The sequence below is a fragment of the Phalacrocorax aristotelis genome, chromosome 2, assembly GCF_949628215.1.
Source record: "Phalacrocorax aristotelis chromosome 2, bGulAri2.1, whole genome shotgun sequence".
In the NCBI taxonomy this organism is placed as follows: Eukaryota; Metazoa; Chordata; class Aves; order Suliformes; family Phalacrocoracidae; genus Phalacrocorax; species Phalacrocorax aristotelis.
Genome location: NC_134277.1, coordinates 24285486 through 24304820, shown reverse-complemented (window position 1 = coordinate 24304820; position 19335 = coordinate 24285486). Strand labels below are relative to the sequence as shown.

The window sequence follows — 19335 nt, the reverse complement described above, 5'->3', positions numbered from 1 at the left end:
TGTGCGTAAACAAAAAGTCCACCTACAGAGAACTGTTGAAGTCCATAAAAATCGCATCCTTAACTTGCCTTTTCATATACCATTAGTAAATGTGTTTACTTTTATTAAGATGACCAGAAATTCATACTACAAGGAAAATCCTGACCTTTCTGAAACTAACTGTGGCCACACCATTAATCTGTCACCCAAGATAAAATCAGGTTTGTGCAACCTACTCTCAGTAAGGTACAAATATGTATACAAAACTGCTATTTCCAACAAACACTTCAATGTTGTGGACTCGGTGCTTTTAAGCAGGAAATTCTTCCTCTAGAACCCTTTTAAAATGCATTGTTACACAATCATACTTCTAAACCAGCCTGCTTCCCTCACTTTCCAGCAGTGCAGTGTCTCTGCCATCTGTAACCAGCAAGGATTCACATGAGTTTTTTAACCCATGTCAGTGCACATAAATTGCCACTGTTTAAAATGTGTTTAAAAGTGAAAAAAATCCAAAATTTGAGTGACTTCCATTGCAACATGAACAGTTCGTCTTTGTAGCAGAAAAACATGTAGCAACTGAGCAATTTGCCTCTTACACCAAACCACGCAACATTGTGTTCGATTATTAGGAGCTGAATTACTTAACAAAGCATTTCTATTTACTATATTATTTACTCTCTTTTCACTTCAGAGCAGAAAAGCAAAGCAACTCCTATTTCAAAACAGCTGTGCTAAAAAGCTACTTCAAAAACTCATTACTGAAAGACACATACCAGATTTCACTTTAAGTTTACTATTGTTCAATCTTTCCTCATAGTCTGAAGTTCACAGTGTGCTACTGCCTCATAATGCTCCTCTGTTCCCAAACAACTGTAAATGCATCCAGAGAAACTTCATTCCCAACTATCCATCTCATTCTTTTTTGAGGATTAGCTGTGGTGTAATTGCTCTAGCTCCAGTACTTTACACTTGGTTATTAAAATGCTAACAGCTACTAGTTTTCAGCAACTCCATCTTTTAATATCCAAGGAGGCTCCGCATGAGTATATTAATTTGCCTTTATGGTAAACTGAAAGATGGCAAATGAAATTGTAACTCTAAAACATTAGTTACACTGCAACAGCTACTAAGTAGTAACAATGGGAATATCAAAGCCTACAACGGTACTTGAGAAAATAATGGAAGAACTTAAAATACACTAATACAGATGAACGCAATACCTAGAAACAGCATTTGTGCTATAATACAGCCTCTGAAGCCTCCACTGAAAAATTATATTTCATTGGCTCCAGGTCTTGTACAAATGTATAGGAAGATACAATCATTACTTACTGGTTTAGTGCCACATCTAGGATGAAAGATGATCCAAAAGCATCAACCTGGAAGCTGGCTCGAGCAATGTGGGTAGACTGCAATATCGAAAAGACTGGAATTAGTATTCAGCTACAACAAAACATATCGTACAGGTTTGTGAACATATGAAGTAAATATATTTACTAATTAACAATATGCCATTAACAAAAAAAATTGCATGGAAATGGACAAAGCAGTCTATGATAATGAATAAGAGATCTGTTTCCTGACTCTATGAGGATTATTCAAGAATTCCCACCCAACAACACAACTGTGACTGGGAGGCTCTGCCTTAGTAACCCCCCATCTTAACCCATCCACACCACAGGAAACAGCTCTTTTCTTCCATCTGAGCAAAACTCTGAGCAAACACAAGCAGAAAACTTCCCCCAGCTAATGTGTTATTTACTCCTTAACCTGACTCTGGACACAGACTGCTGGAGAATAGCTGAGACATTACCGGTTTGGTCAGACTGGGATACACTCACAAATCTCACCAACATTACCTGAAACTGTTCAATCAGACAGACTCTCATTTAAGCTCATATAGTGAGGCAATAGCAACAGGCTAAAATCAGATTAGTTGCATTTTCTGCAAAGCTCTGATTCACCACCCCGTAACCCATCTCTTCCAAAGGGCTCCCAAAACTCCAACACCCTTAAGCAGTCACTAAAACCAAAGAAAAATGGGTGCTAGAGAAACATCTCTTTTGTTTCTTTTCTTTCTCTTTCTCTCTTTGCCATATATTTTCCCTGAATTAATTCCTTTCATTCAGTCCTATACAGAACAAATATGGGTATACTTTGTAACTCACAATCTGCCAGAAATAGAATATTTATTCTAGTAGTAGTGGAAAAAAATGCTCAGCTATCCAATGGAAACGCAACAGTTGTTTCTAGACTTGAAAACTCCCAAGAAATGGAACTGCCATGTTATTTAACTAACTAATAAGATAAGCTACTTTCAGACAATTTGGAGCAGTTTCAACTTTGTTCTTATTTTCTTTCCATTGAAATCTGCACATTAAGATTTGAAGCATGTAGACAGAGGAATCTAAGAGGAAACACTGAAGAACCAGTCTAAATTACACTTCTCTAAAGAAATACAATACAGGATAGTACAATTCTAACAAATGATTTATTGAAAACTCTGGGAAACACAGTGCAGGATGGGATAACGTGAATCATCAAATTCACTCTCTAAAACTACTGGCAGGCTTTCAATAGGCATTAAATCCAGAAGAGTTGAGAATACCAGTTTCCTTGGAAAAAAACAGCAACAAAGAAACAGAAAGTTGAAGGGGTCATGACTTTTTTGTTTATTACATTTTTAGTTGCCCTACAGCAGAATTCTCTTTTTATGTCTATATATATAAGCATGAGTATTAATAAATAAAAAAAGACAACCATGAATACATATTTACAGAGAGTTGATTCCTGTAAAAAAAAAAAAAAAAAAAACAAAAGTCAAGACAGCTTCTCTTATTAGAGGATGCTCAGGCTGAGTGCCCTCTATAAAAATGCCTAGCTGTACCACTGCAGTGAACATGCATGCAAAATTGCATGACGAGAAATTCCAGATATTTACATTACAGTTTAGAAGGATGAAGTATTAACTGGAAAGCTTCTTAGAAGGCCTCTCAGTAGATGACAGATATCCTTTCATCTATCCCCATTACATCTAACCTGCTTCGTAACATAAGCCGCATCTTCGCTAAATGGTTCTTGTAATTTCTGGATGATTTTAAAGCATCCCTTTTGAACAAATGTATAATCTTTGACCAACTAACTGAATACAACACAGAGTTTACCTTATCTGGGTAAATAATTTCAGTAGTTAGTTACCATCAGTATTAAAAGTCTACTTTCTAGCCAAAAAAGCTTAAAAAAGAAAAAAGAGGCAGTAATTCAGTAATCTCCTCACACCATCCATTTTGATCCCTTTCTGACATTAAGGGATTCAGACTAGTCCCCGATGACCCGTGACACAGCCGGCTGGTATCTGTTAGGCAACGACGGACACCCACAGCACATACAGCGACCCACACATAGGACAACCATTTAGCTGTTTCTGGCCTGCAGCAGCTAGCACAGCCACAGATACAGCAAAACCAGCAATCAACAAATTACCACATTAGCACTGGCATTTCTTTTTCAACTCTCAGGCAGCAGAGTTTGCTTTGAATGATTTTTAAATTCCATTTTCCCTTGTTACATGTGAATTTTTAGGCTGCTGCTCATAAACCAATATGACAGGCCAAGAACTGAGTAAGGTACTAGGGGCCAATGCTAGTTTTGCCATCCCCTTCTTCCACTGCAGCATTTTTGCTAACCTTAACTAACCTTCATTTACCTACCTCCACTTCAACGACCACTTTATGACCAAAAGAGTAATAGCAGCCCAGCTGTTCGATTTTCATCATTACATTATTAAATGCAAAGAACGTCCTAAAGCACTTCATTATTTCTGTTTGTTAACAACATAGCTACATATGCCATCATTTAGATCTGTATACACAGTATAACCAAGTCTTCTGTATGACCATATGTTGGTACCAAAAGAAAATTCATCAGTAAGAAAGAATATAAAAAGCCTAACTTTAATTTCTAAATGTGCATATACTAAATGTATCATTTGTTATTAAAACGTATTCACCTCATTCACTGTAACAGCAAAAATGACTAGGTTTTTTGTTTGGTTGGTTGGTTTGTATTTTAACTGCTAGGTATATTGCATCATATTGATTTGGTCTGGCAAATTTCCTCCCGTGAACATGCCTCTAAGACAAACAATTACAAGGCTAATGTATTTCTGAGGTGACCCTGGACCACAGTTACTCCCTGACAGAAGCTCTTAATGTGGATTTAGGGGAGAAAATGCCTATTAATAAATGAAGATGAAAAACATTACAGAGATGTAACCACCCCCAAGACAAGTGGTGCAAATCCAGGAAGCTCACCATTAAGTTTAAGCTCAAGTGCAATCAAGCGTATCTCAAGTGTCTCTCAAACCTACTGAGATACCAAGATGCACAATTTGGATAGCCAGACAAATTCAGCCCTTTCCAGAAACTGCAGTCCTTCCAGATTTAAAGAATCCTTCAACCTGATACACGGTTGTAATACACAGCAACGCTGCGTACTGTGGGCTGCTGCCAAAACCAGACAGCTCTGCCCCATCCTGGCCACGTGCTCCTGCCTGCTCTCCCTTGTCGGCTCGTGCGCCTGCCCAGAAGGTCAGATCAGCACCCGAAAAGTAATCATTACTTGGAGTGGATCCATTTTGTGTCAGACAAATAAGCTGATCCAAATAAATTAATCTTAATTTATTCATTTCACCATGAATAGATGTGACGAAAAGAAGCTGGAGGGGACACGCAAGACAGAATGAAGAGGAACACAGATTCCCCTTTTCAGTGACAGCTAACATATCTCATTCAACATAACAAAAAACTCCACCTTAAGACTGCCAGCCACTACATTCTTTAGGATAACAATTCTTTTGAATATCTGGTTAAAAACTACAAAATAAAGGGACAGATTTTAAGAAGTCTTGGCTCTACATTATTTTTAAGCACATCTACCTGCCTGCACAGTGAATAGGTAAATGGCCAGCTGAAAAGGAAGCTTAGATACATATGTCGATAAAAGAACACAAAGAAAGGAAATAAGTACTATTATGCCATCTATACCATCTCATTCAAGCAGAAGTAATAAGAAAGACACCTGCAAAGGCTCTGCTAAACCACTGAAGCAAGACAATCAATCATGTCATTCAGTTCTCAAACCAAGGAACTTTCTCAGAAAATTCGAGGCTTTTTCAACAACCGTGGACATGACACATCAACGGCTCACAACTGAGTCATAACAGGGGAGCTCTTGGAGACCAGGAGAGATGAGCTCAATATAGAACATGAGCAAGGGCCAGGAAAGGAGAATCCAATAACTTAATGGAAGAGCGCAATGCCTGTGCATCTGAAACAATCAAAAAGTTCTGAAATTTTACTGTCAAGCAGCCGAAGATGAAGAATACTGATAACAGCTCTGAAATTAGCTGCGGTCCTTTCAAATGCAATTTCTAGTGGCAACAAAAAAAAAAAAGTGTACTGCCCTGCAAGCCCCCCTACAGAAAATACTAAATACCCCATGCATCCAATGCAATTATGGGAGAGCTAGCTTTCATCAAAGATTGCAAAGTTTAAGCATCTCAGTGAAGGTCTGAAAGGAATCAAAAGTAAATGGAGTGGAAAGGATTATTTCAAATCACTAAGCACAAAGATATTTTATCTAAAACAAATATTAAAAGCTGGAATCCTAGAAAAACAAAAGTGGTATACAAACCTTCCTGCCAAACCAAGAGGGATGGGACTCCAATTATTTTAAATCACTTGCTCTATGCTTTGGGATCACTGCAGTAAGAGAGGAGACGGGCAATCAGTAGCAATTACGACTCTTTATTATTACAAAGAAACACAACAGAATAATGATGATTCCTGATACAGTCCCTTCAGTACCCCTGCTGGGGATCAGCTTTCTCCAGAAACAGGTCCTGAAGAATGAGCATCTCCAGAGGGAGTCCATATACATAAACTACAACCAACGTCTATCGCTGCAGATCAATGGTGAGCCTCATTGCACTGTACCTTAGGTAACCTTAAATATGTTTGGAAGATTTTCATTTCAAAGAGGTCAAATATTTTAACCACCAGTAAAACACTTAAAAGCTATGCACTTTCTTAATAATCAAACTAACAAGAACTTTGAAGCGAAGTATTTTAGAAATTTTCCTCACACTGTGTATAATTAGTTGGGGTGTTGAAAGCAGCATAGTAACATGATGACTAACATTTTTCCCCATTAAAATGAGAAAAAAAGAGAATTAAAAATATATTGTGATATAATGTACAGTTCCTCATAATACACAGTCCTTAATTCTGAAGTATCCTGCATAAAGTACTTAGATGCTTTTTAATAAGTTTTGCTTGAAGAGATAATATTTTCTATCAAAATAGAAGAATGTCTTTAAAATAAAATTGACGAGAAAATCCTATTTATATGCTTGCCCTTTGATGTAAGGGATTTTATATTTATTACTATTTATAGCATTGTGGTTTCTAATTAAAAGATTCTGATCAAATTTGTAGACTCGGAAGAAAAGCATCAAGAGAATCACAAGAGAAAAATAACACAGAATGTTATAGCAAGCGAGAACTTAAAAGCTATGCTTCAGAGCTTGTAAGAACAATGAGGTTTTATAGCAGCCACTCTGGGAGTCAGTCACATTTACAAAATAACAGATTCCTTAAACAGTAATTTAATTTCCCTCCCCCCACTCTGTTTAATAGAACAGAAACCTCAGTTTGTTAACAATCCTGTTAGTATGTATGAAATGACTGTTTCTTAAGTTCAGTAAGGACACGGATAAGTCCATGGGAAGTGAAAATAAATACATTCATTATATTAAATGAAAAATATATTAATGTTTTTATGTAGATTTACCTAAAAAGAATTTTAACTGTGGTTTTGAAAACAATCATAAATTTATGCTACAGTAGAGAAATACAGTGCTAATTAGCACATGTGCAATTATAAAAGAAAAACTTTCAACCTCAGTTGTGTTGTAACAAATCCAGAGTATATTGTTGCTTATTGTAAAATAAGAGATTTGTTCAAAAAAAACTTACTTTTCCACTTGCACTGGGAAGGAAAAAAAGAATAAAAAACAAACCCAAAACTTTGCTCAGAGACAAAATTCAGAAATAAGCCTAGGTCTAATAATAAGAATAAAATCTCCAAGCCAAAGAACCACTTTTAAAAAAACAAACAGTAAAACATAAATGCAACAGAATTTCCTCAGACCCTCTCTATTGCCATTTGCAAATATCAAATTTTAATCAGAAGTTCAGTGTCACTGAACTGGATTCACATATCACAGCATATTAAAGAACCACAAAATCTCTTTTTTACTTTCCCTAGCTTTCTCAAAATATTTATAGGCACTCATTTACTATATTAATCATCATTATTTGCCACTTTTCATACAAGCTCTCTTTTTTTATCTGATGCATAAATCTAAATATCTATGGGACTTTCTTTAGGGGAAAAAAAAGATAATGAAGAACTGCAGAATAGAATCATGGTTTGATGAAAAGGCTTTTACGGCTGCCTCTTTGAGGCACATTTAGTAAATAAGTCATTTATTCTGGGGAAAAGCTAGAAATAAGAGAAGATTTTAGGAGGTCCATGCTCATTTTTGAATCCTGGATCACATAACTGTTCTCTGTGCCAAATGAGGGTGGGGCAGAGGGAGGGTTAAACAGGATCAGCTGGAGCCCAGTGCCATGGCCCAGTTCACTTCGGTGGGGTTTTGCCAGCTCTCAGCAGTTGAAGATCTTGACAAAGTCATAAACATGACCTAAAATAGCTTTTCTCCGCATAAACATCATATTATCAATGAAATCAGAGTCAAAAGCAAGGACTGCTTGTATCTCTAAAATTCCAGTAGTTATTCTTCTCAATATTAAAAAAAAAAAAGGGGGGGGGGGGGGAAACAACCTCTTATTATTTATTTGTGGTTTTGAAATCAGGGGCTGTTTGGATTTACTCAATACAGTAAAGCAAAAGGGGTCCTCAGAAAGATGGGTGAGGGGAACAGCATCAGGAAAAGGGAAAACCTGAGCACAAACCAATGCAATGTATTACACAGGTATCACTGCTGCAGATCCAACTCCTGGGCAGCAGCAGGGGTCCCTCAGAGGTCCTACAGAGATACAATGCAGAGTCCTGTTGGGCTCGGATATATCTGCTCATGCATCTGACCCTAGACCTTCACAGAACACTCCAAAACCGTGGGCATCTTTGAACAATTGCAACAAAATGAATAAGAAAAAACAATTCTTATCTTTCCCTGAAAAATTCTCTGCTTGCTCTCCTTCTTCCCCCCTCCACTTCACCTTTCTCAAAAATTCACCCAAGGTTAAATGATGGAGCAATGAAGACAGGAAAACTATCGAGCTGTCTCTGCTAGCAAATTTAGCATGAACTACGATTTGATCTCACAGACCTGAAAGGACAAATTTAAGTAACTGAATGGGCAGGATGCTGCTTCCCAGGAAGGAATCTAACACTTGCTTCCAGCACCAGAAAAACCCTGCGGTACCAGATCTTATACTCACTGTGCTTTCAGGTATAGAAGATAATGTTAATTTGACGTCAAGAAAATTTTAGTTATAACTTCTGATTCCCTATGAGACTAATTACTGTAACTTCTGTTGTTGTTAAAGTCTTCATATCCCAGTGGAAGAAAGAACAAGAATTTTTGGGAAGCCATACTCTTTTTTTTCTTTTTTTTCTGAAAGGGAAGTAGCAAAGATTCATGTATAAAAGGTCACATTTAACTAATGTGCAAGAGGTCTTAAATATATCACTGTTGAGGCAAAAACAGAAAAAATGGTGACTGCTCAACTTCATGTTTTTAAAATGCATTTGACAAGGTTCCTCATCAAAGACTAATACCTAAGAAAAGTATGATAAAATAGGTTATTATAAGGGTGATTAATAAAGTACTGGGTTACAAATAGGAAGAAAAAGGAAAGTCATGAATGAAAACTTGGAAAGTTCAGGATGTTTTCCTGCCATAATTCATACAAAAAACTTTGATGACCATCGAAGATCACACTTCAAAAACCAAGACTGGGGAGCTAAGCAGACAGAGTCTCACCCTGTGACACAGGGACACCGCATTTTCCATTGCCCCTCACAGCAACTGTAGGTTTATGAAGGTCAGATATAACACAAAACACAACGCTAGACACAACAGCAGTAGAGCAATGTGTTCCATCTATCTCACTTGATACTACAAGCCTTGACTCTGCAATTAGATGGTGAACCTACTTCCTTGCAAAGAAGCATGAGGTCAGAGGGAAAGGACTCAAACAAGGAAAATCATCAGTGGAATACTCCCTCAACCAAGAACACCTGGCAGTTTTGAGTGGGCAGAACCCAAATGAGCCGCTATGTGGGCACAGCTGCAGCCTGAAAGGCAAACAACCAGCGCACAACACATCTGCAGGGGGAGAGAACACAGAACAAGGGCAGCAACGCATGTGCAGCCCTTCAGGATGAACCCGCCTGGATCACTGGGTCATTCAGCTGTAGAAAGGACTATTGTCTCAAGGCAAGAAAGAAGGCTCAACAGATCTAACAATCAAGAGCAGTGAAGGCATTTCCCAAACTGAATCAGATGGCGCCTTGAGGTCATTTTTAGCTGCATGTGTTCCAAGCTCTGAAATTGATCAATAACATTTAGAGAAGGGTCCCCTTTTCGGCACCTCTTGTAGGCTTCAGAAACAAAGGAACAGAGGTCCACTACCAGAGGAATCAGCAGAAACCCTCCATTAAAACTGCCTTTACATTACAAATAGGGCACTCAACTGTACAAAAAAAAAAAAGCGCGCACACTAACTTTGCTCCTTTCTACAAGTATCAGTGACCAAAACATTTTTCAGCATCTCAATGACATATTCCAAACATTTTCAACTGGTCTTACATTTAGTTTGTATACAGAAGAAACTTTACCAAAATCTTAGCTTGTCCCACTGGAAGTAACAAGCTCTCTTTGACACCTACAGCCTACCAACATGGCTAACTTTTCCCATAAACAGTTCTTGGGCGACAGCAGAAAGTTTACTAATGTTGTGTCAGCACTACAGGCTAAGAGCCCGACAAAAATTTCAGACTCTTAGGCATGCCAATACATTGCTCAACCAACTCCATAGATAATACTTTTTAAATATGACTCACTCTCTACATTCAAGTATCGAAGTCCTTTTAAAGTTGATAAGTATGAGAAAAGCACAATTCAAAACCCATTTTCCTCTTGATACAGCCCAGGACATCAAAGTGAATCAAAATTTTCACTGTATATATTTTCTGAAACAGCTGATGGATTTTTTTCATTCCCACAGAATTTCAGGGGCTGAACTACTCTAAGCAGACACTTCTGGGAGAAACCATATTCCTACATAGTGCTATTCTTCTGGGCAATTTTTGAGCTGTAAGTCAGGGCTGCAGCCTCCGCGCTCAAATGTATCACACTTTCAGCATCAAGGCGCCACTAAAAGGAATTTACCCACACAAATATTTTCTAAACCTTGTATTAATATTAAATTCTGGAATACACTTTTTCTAAAGCATAGTCACCCACTACAGTTTTCTGGTCTGGGAACGGAGAGAGACGGTGGGGAGGGAGACGGTGGGGAGAGACTTATCAGAGCTGGTCAAATTACCAGAGGAATCACCAGATTTCACTGTCTGATGGCAAATGTCCAGTAGCAATGCCATGCTTAACTTTCTTTAACTGAATCCAGTTTTCAAGTTGGACTCCTCCTGACTTAACAGTTACACAGCTCTACATCATTTGCCAATTTCTTTGATTTCTACATAATCACGTCCTTAATTTCAGGTGACACCTGATTTCCACTTGAACTTACCCAACAAGCCGACCCGTCGTGTAATTCCCTGTCGTGGAATTGCACACCACAGCCTGGCAGAACCCATCCTGTCCACGTGCTCAGCATGCCCATCAGCTCTTCAGCCACCTTTGCCACTCAATGCTCACACAGTAAAGTTTCAGGGAAAAAAATATGAATGCTCCCTCCCACAGTCATCCCACTAAAGTATTAGAAAGCTTGCACAGATATAGTTGTCCATGCTCAAAGCTCTCCTCTGCACTGAGCATGCCTCCATCTGAGAGGAGAGACCTGGTTCCATACTTGGCTGTGGCTCAGCACAGCTGCTGCTAAGCGGTTCATCCGTGTAGCAATGATTTCTCTCCTCAGATTAATGCAAATATTGCAGTGGCTTCAGAGGAGTACTACCTGGGAGCATCTGTGGCTATGAAGAGCAAAACTTCATCTGACAGGCCTCTGCACTCCAAAAGACACCTCCTCGGAACAGCGTCGCCACACAACGCCCAGGAGGCCACTGGCAAGCCAAAGGGAAGATGATGGCTAGGACTCAGAAGACTTTCTTGTGTGAAATCAGACAATCATGGTAAATTTGACGGAGTTTAAAATAAATTAAAGGAGTCAAAACTAGAGAGAAGAGAGCCAGGATGGGAGTCAAAGCGATTTTTGGAGATGTGAAATTTAGCAGTTGTGGTTAAAATGCAAAAAAACAACCATTACACTGTTTCCTGAAAATACATATTGAAAAAAGACTATTTAGGGACAAAAAAAATCTGAATCATATCAGTAGGTGAACGAGAAAGAGATATTGTGTAGGAAAATGCCACAGTCTTGTGTCCAACAGCAGTGGGCTTGGTCCTCTGAAAGCACTGGACTTCACCCTCCCCATGCACAGCTACCCAGACTCAGAGAACAGGCATGTGCCTGGGCTGGCAACCAGATCATCTGACAAGAGCCTGGTGAGCTACTTCCCCCAAAGCAGAAGGGCAGTCTACCAGGGAGCAGAAGCAGCTTTGGCTCAAACCCATGGGAGCTGTAGACAAGGATCCCCACCCTCTCACAGGAGAGAAACCTGGCAGGAGGCGGCCACAGTAAGCAGAAGGACCACAAACCTCAGCAGAGCTGATTTGAGAGGGAAAAGCACTGAGACAGCGTTAGCCATAAGGACCCACAATAAGGAGAGCCAAACCTTAACAGGCTTTGAAGGTTTTACAGAGTTTGATTGACCTTTAGGCAGTGTTTGACAGGATAACCGCAACAATGCCTTTACTAGGAGAGCCATAAGAAAAGTTGTTAGTCTTGAGTCACTTGAAGACTGGTATAATTACCAAGAAGACTACAAAGGGGACCTAAGTACAACAAGGATAATATAATGCCAGATCTACCACAACAGTGTTACATGTACATCCATAAAGCTCTTGTGGCAAATGTTTTAGGGTAAATGTTAACTTCATATGTAGTTCCTCCATAATTTGGATAAATCTCAGCAAAATTTATCATGACACTACTTGGAATGCAACACAGTTCTGCATCATGAACACATTAGACCAGATCATTAGCCACAACAAAGGTCCCAAAACAGGTATCCTCCGTGAAACAGTGGCAGGAAGAAGAGTCAGTTTGATCCCACACTCAGCGGTACCAACACAGATCAGGAATAAATGCAGATATTGATTACCAGAGCTGGAAAGGACTTCTCTGTCAGACTTTGCAGTTTCTACATTGATCATGACAACAAGCAAATGTTGGCAAAAATACAGTCATGAAGGATTGTTACATCTGAGCCTTTAAGGTCCTTCATTACTGTAAATAAGCCTGTTCTATGAGTTATGCCATAGCTTTTGGAATAACTCTCTCTTCAGCTCTGCTATGGCACGAACAAGTGACAAATACCACAAAACAAAGATTTCCCATACAGCCCTTTTACCCAAGCTAGAATTTTCAAGGATACCTATGTCTTCTAATCACCCCTTAAAATCTGAGTCCTGATATGATATTTCTGCAACATAAACTCTGAGGTAGCAGCTACCAGAGGTTTTTTGCTGGATGATTTTTTGGACATATTTACTGTCATAACAAATCTCATTACCAAGTAGGGAAAGACTTTCCCTGAAACGAGCTTGCAGAGAAGGATAAATTATAAATTTGAAATATTCTTTGACTATAATATACCAAAACACACAATGAATATATATATATATTTTATTAAAAGGCATATCAGAAAGTCCCTCCTACATCAGAAATCATAGTACTCTCAATGCCTTTGCAGCATGTGGCATTCTTTAGCAAAGTTTGGCTTTTGGCACTTTTTTTTCTTTTCAGGAAAGCAGGACCTGCATTGAGATTCTTGATATTTTAACTGTCATTGACATATTAATAAAATAGAGTATTGCTAGGTTGGTGAAGTGTCTTATCCTTGCATGAATATTGCAGAGCTGCTTGCATTGAATGTATAGTGAAATATCACACACATTTTGCCAAACACCTTAAAAACCTGAAGGAAAGAGGGAGAAGAGGCAACAAGGCAGGAAGAAAACCAAATCCGGCAGTACACCAAATGCACGTTCTTATTGCTCACTACAGCCTCAGTCCCAGTTTAGCCTCCTCCCCCTTTGGTTTTGCAATAGGTTGATAAAAAATTGTGCCTAAGTTTCTCCAACAGACAGCAGTCCTTTGATTAAGCGGGCAGAAAAATATTTTTAAAATTGGGCAATTTCTCCTGACAGTTCTCATTCCAACAGTCATCATCCATCAGTCCCAAAATCTAGAGCTGTTTTATAAGCCCCTCAGCAGTCAGAATTCATTTTTAACCACAGATTTTAATTGTTTGAGCTACCAAACTTGGGAACTTATAATACCAACAGAAGCTGACAGCATCAGAACAGAAAGCGAGAATGTTTTAAACAAAGTCAGCAGTATCAGAAGCACCTGCAAAGAACAGGGATATCCTGTTGGAAGACTAAAGCAGGAGGCCAAGAAGTCAGAGAATCCTATAGCAAAGACTATGGAACACCTGAATAACTAATGAAGTTTTCAACTCCAATCGCAAGCAGAGCTATGCAAGCTCAGCATGACAGAGCAGAGCTTCTCTGCAATTGATTATTAGCAATAGAAGTTATTTAAGAAGTTTGTAAGCCATGCTTCCAAGTCGATGTATGGAATTGTATCATTTGGCCACAAACAATTCAGAAATGCAGACTGTGGAAGACAAATACTTTGCTGAAAACTACTGAGTCACTCTAGACTACAAACAACACGTACATCTACCTCCGGACATGGTTCAGTCCCAGAGCCCCTTCACACCAGGCTCCCTACCACCACGTCAGCTCTCTCCCTCACTCGGAAGGAATCCAGCGTACCTTCATGACAACTGACAATGAGCCAGTGAAAAACAGGCTGAGAAACAGAAGTTGCTGTACTATCACTGTTTTGCACAGCCAGCAGAGATGGGTGAATCTATGTCCATAGTAGGTCATTGAGTCAGAACCTTGTTCCCACTGAAAATCATAGCAAATCTCCCAAATTTCATGTCAACACCTAGGTATATTGAAAATGGATAATGCAATGAAAGCCACTAGATAAACAATGTTGTCCCTCAGACTGTGTGTGCAGTCCTATTAGCATGACCACAAAGTGCTGGCCTCAAGGAGAACTGGGACCCTTCTCCACCAGCAGTGAGCAGCAGCCTCTAGCTGAGAGCAAGATCACTGTTAAGTTATACTTAGGGTTGAGAGAAGGCATCTGTTGGGTGAAGGCATGTAGAGGTCCGGTACTCTGATCTCCAGCTAGAAAATGAATCTCATCTTCACAATCAGAACTTTTGAGTCACTGAAAATCATTAAGGAAAAGGTCCTCCAAATCAGGCACTGATGTAGAGCAGAAACTCAAGTTTGTTGTTTTGCTCTCCTTCACAGACAGAAGAACAAATACAGGCAGTGGGGAAGAATGCTTACACATTCCCACATTTTAATGAAGAACATGCCTGCAAAGTATTGATTAAAGGAAATATTAAGCAACTTGTGATTTCCCATGTGCTTCTTAAAATATCAAAATATGGCTCAAGGCACAAAGTTAAAACGTTCCTTACAAATGTCCACAGTGGGAACTTACTTTCTTCTAGACACAAAAAGCTTAGCTTAGCCTTCACTGAACCCCCTGCCATAGAGGACATTCATCTTCTAATAGACTTGTGTATGCAATAGTAAATTAAATGTCCATTGCCATAATCCTGGATTGCATTAATGATAATATCAATATTAGCACATTCTCTCTTATATCTTATCTTGATTACTCTTTAGATTAAGTGCTGTGCAGCTCCTAACAGGCTCCCGTTGGGAAACAGAGAAATTGAAATACAGGACTGTCACTGATACCGGCAGTGACTGTATTCCGTGGTAGAATTAAAAGCAGAAAAGTCATGTGAATTCTCCAATGTCTACTATATACTGTACGTTAAAACATTAATGACATGAATACATAATAGCCTACAAGATTTGTCTCGTGCTGTGCTCTGAAGTCCAGCAATCTTGCACAACTACAACTCTGAGCACGTTGATTTTGTTTCTTAGGCAATTATGTTCTGGGTTTCTAGGATGAGTATATAGACTATTTCCTTTACTGTTTAATAGTGAAGCATGCACGTAGAGAAGTCACTCAACAGTTATGGCAATAGCAATAGCCCAAAAAAACCAAAACGAACAAACAAAACAAAGGAGGTTGCTAGAGAAAAACCTCATCAAACGCTGAGAAAACCCCATAGATTTTCAGAAATCTGCCAACCACCACTTCCGCCTTCAATTCTCTTCTTTCACCTCCTTTTCTTGTATTACACTCCTCTGGTTCAACTCCATTATAAGCCTGCTCTGAAACTCCTGATCTCCAAAGGCCATGCTTTGCTTCTGCTTTCTCCTGAACGACCATCTTCATCTCCCTTTGTGCAATTCCAAACTCTGGCTTGCATCCCTCTTGTACGACTTCTGCCCTTCTGGAAGCTAAAGCTTTCATCCAGGAATTAACAGAATCCAATCCGATTTAATGCGACTTCCTTCTTTCCAGCTTATCGCTCTCTCCTTTTATCTTTATCCAATTCAAAACACAATTACATAGTTTTACATTAATTCAACAGCTACAGCCTCGTCGTCTAGTCCTCTGACTGCACCATCCCATTCAGGTATCTTTATTTTTCTGGACATGGCTGCTTGTCCTTCAGCCATCAGAGATTCTTCTTGAATGCTGCCATCTCCTCCAAAAATCATTCTCCCTAAACTAACCCACAAGGCCATTAGCTTTGGTTTGAAATCTCTACTGAGGACCAGTTTTTCTAACTCTGATACACAGCTGTCCAAAGACTACTAGCAACGGACAGAATAGGGCATGGAGACAGTCAGAGCATATTTAATCATAAAACAAACTAATACATAAGAAAATTTTCTTGATGGGAGTGCACCTCTCTTCCCCTACACTTTATAGGCCACTGATCTCAGACTGTTAACTCTTCAGGGCAGGCATGGGTGTCTCTTCATGCATGAGCAGACTCCGGCACTTCAGATCTTTATACTTCATGTGACTTTTACCAGCCACCCAAAAGCAACCACAAAATTTAACTCAGTTAGTCCGTAACTTTGATAAGCATTCTGGCAGAGGTAAGGGCTATTTTTTTTTTTATGGTATGCTAGACTCTAAGAGTCAAGATATTATATTACTCAGATGCAACACGCAAAACTATTACTGCAAAAACACCTTTCTAAATGCAGCTTCTACAAAACTTCAGTTAAGCAAAGGCAGCCACGATGCTGGTCCATTACTGCTGCACTATCTCAGATCTCCGGGCGAGGGATGCAGTATCCTGCCATCAGGATGTAACCATGCCCTGCGTGAGTAGCACAGAAAATCCATACTTCTCCACTCGGTTTGACCTGCTTTCACCCCATAATTTTCTTCCTCCAAATCACTGCCAGCTACAGCATCCTTCAGTGGGTAACAACCATCAGATGCCACGGGAGAAGCTGTGGGTATTTTAAGCATCAGAGGGAAACTTCTTGATCAGGAGGAAAAGTTGCAGTTGCATGCAGAGCTTTAGACATTTAAGCTCAGTTTAGTGTGGAGACTGTTGTGAAACAAAGGCATTTAACCCTTTTTAACCCACTACTGTTACTCTCTTTTCTGGTTGGAGTAACGCTAATACCGACTAACACCTTAACTAAATGAGGATGACTTGAAAATTTTTTATAAGCGTAAGATTTGGTGAATAAAAGCTGAGACATTCAGAAAAACAAGCCCCCCTTAATTAACAGTTTGTTCTTTAAGACCAGTATTTGAATCCTAATACTATATCCAAATGCAACCACTACTACTTTTTAAACAGACATGTCACATAGCGTTTGAAATTGTGAATGTCGAATGTCTTCAAAAAATCCCAAAATGCTGGGAGGATTTTTTTTTTTCTTTTTTAAGCAAAGCACCCACTTTGGAACTTTTAGAATCAGAGTTTATTGTTACCATAATTATGGCCTTCACACCAGAAAAATCTTTACATAGAGTAAGTTACATTCAGAGGCAAATAAATATGCTATGAAGAGACTGTTTATTATTTAACTACACAAAAGGAATGCAAGCTGTCAGTGCTTATACTTTATGGATTATAAAAAAAGAAATCCAAGACAATTTTTTTCAGCTATTTTGTTTCTTAAATGGACAGTAGTCGATTGGAAAATGAGGAGACGGAGGCCTGCAACCCATCTTGGATGTCAGCAGTTACCTCAAATGCACACATTTTTTAATGTTCTTAGTCTATAACAGCACAAATGTTTTCTTCCTTTAGATGTAACAGCCACGTACCACGTCAAATATGATGCTTAGCGATCAGGATTAAAATCACTGTATTTTAATATAAATTGGGGTAGCGATGTGTTAAAAGCTGTAGGGGTCGGTCTTCACATAACAGAAATCTGAAAACATACCCCAGTTTGGGTAGTACTATGCAAGTTAAATCGCTACGTTAAGTTCACATGTTATATGTCAAGCAATTCCCTTCTCATTTCCAATTTCTATTTTTAAAACCACATCCGAGCCCAGAGAACACAAACGCACCCTGCCCACACTCCAGCCAGGAACCGAAATTAAGCTGCAGCGTTTCAACTCCAGCTGTCGCAAAGGCACCGCAACTTTCATTTCGGGGCTCCCCGAGCCCGCCGGCCGCGGCGGTCAGGGGGCTCTGCCTGCCCCCGGCACCCGGGGCAGGGAATCGAGGGGGACGGGGACCATTTTAACCCACCGGAGCGCTGCTGCAGGCGGACCGGCGTTCCCAGCGCTCCTCCGGGGAAACGAGCCGCGCGTTTTACCGAGCAACGCGCTGAGATGAACGTTATCCTTCAGCAGTAAAAACACCCTCGGGGGGAGGGGTGCGGGGGACACACCGCCGCCTTTGGGGAGGGGGCTCCCCCGCGCCCCCCGGCCCCCGCAGCCCCCCCCCCCGCCCGGCGCCTACCTGTGTCCGCGCCGCGCCGCTCCGCACCCGCGTGCTCAGGGCCGGCCGCCGCCCCCCCGCCGCCGCCGCCGCCGCCGGAGACCAGCCGCAGCGGCCTGATGCTCTGTCGCTCCGCGAAGCGGCTCTCGCCCCGCCGCCCCGCTGCCGGCCCGGCGCCTCCTGGCAGGGGAGAGCCACCCGTCACCCGGCTGCGCCCTCGCCCCACGGCGCGCAGGCTGCAGCGGGGGCTCCGTTTCCACGGGGCTCCGCAGCGGCCCTCGGCGCAGCGTACACCCCCCCACCCCCCTTCCCGCCACCGCCGCCGCCTCCGCCCCGAGCGCGGCGGCGCTGCCCCGCGGCCGCGACTCACCTGGGGCAGCGGGCAGGGCGCAGAGCGCCAGGGACAGGAGGCAGGCAGCAGCCCGCATGGCGCTGCCCGCCGCCCCGCTCGCCGCCGCCGTCTGCCGCCCCGGCTTCCGCCGCCCTGCGCCTGCACCGGCGGGGGGGTAGAGCGGGGGGTGGGGGAGCTGCGGGGCCGCGGCTGCCGCGGGGCCGGGGCTGCCGAGCTCCGCCCCGCCGGGCCCCCTGCGAGGGAAGGAGATGGCGAGAGCCGGCGAGGCTCCCCGCAGAGCCCGCTTGGAAGAGAGAAGTGCTGGGAAATGTAGTCGTTTGCCAGGGCGTGAGGTACCGGTGCGAGAGCGGAGGGGAAGACCCGCAGCCAGGAGAGAACCGCAGAGCGGCCGCAGCCGCCCCCGCCCCGGGGGCACCCCCGGCGCCGCCCTGCCCCGGGGCTAAGGGATCCCCCGCCGCTGAACTCGCCCTCGCGGGCAGCCCGCCCTGCCCGTTGGCGGCGAGGACCCTCCGGGGAGGCAGCCGGAGCGTTTTCCCCCCCCTCCCTCCATCCCTTCCCGCTCGGACTACCCCCCGGCCCCCCTCTACTGGGTTTCTGCCGCCAGCCCCCACCCCCCCCCCCCGCCCTACGGGTCCCTTTTAGAGCAAACCTCCATTTCCTTCTCTACGACCCTTTTTCTGCTTTTCCTAAATTCCCGCTCCCTCCCCGCTTTCTCC

At 41.7% G+C, this 19335-nt stretch overlaps 1 protein-coding gene across 1 annotated transcript in view; it reads right to left on the bottom strand.

Moving 5' to 3' along the window:
- Positions 1-18766, bottom strand: part of ADAM22 (ADAM metallopeptidase domain 22) — a 136620-nt gene extending 117854 nt beyond the window's left edge. The window contains 4 exon segments of the mRNA XM_075082779.1: positions 1315-1391; positions 18289-18340; positions 18342-18447; positions 18638-18766. Coding sequence (XP_074938880.1) covers positions 1315-1391; positions 18289-18340; positions 18342-18447; positions 18638-18695 — 293 coding nt within the window. The 5' untranslated portion in view covers positions 18696-18766.
- Positions 18767-19335: the final 569 nt, after the last annotated feature.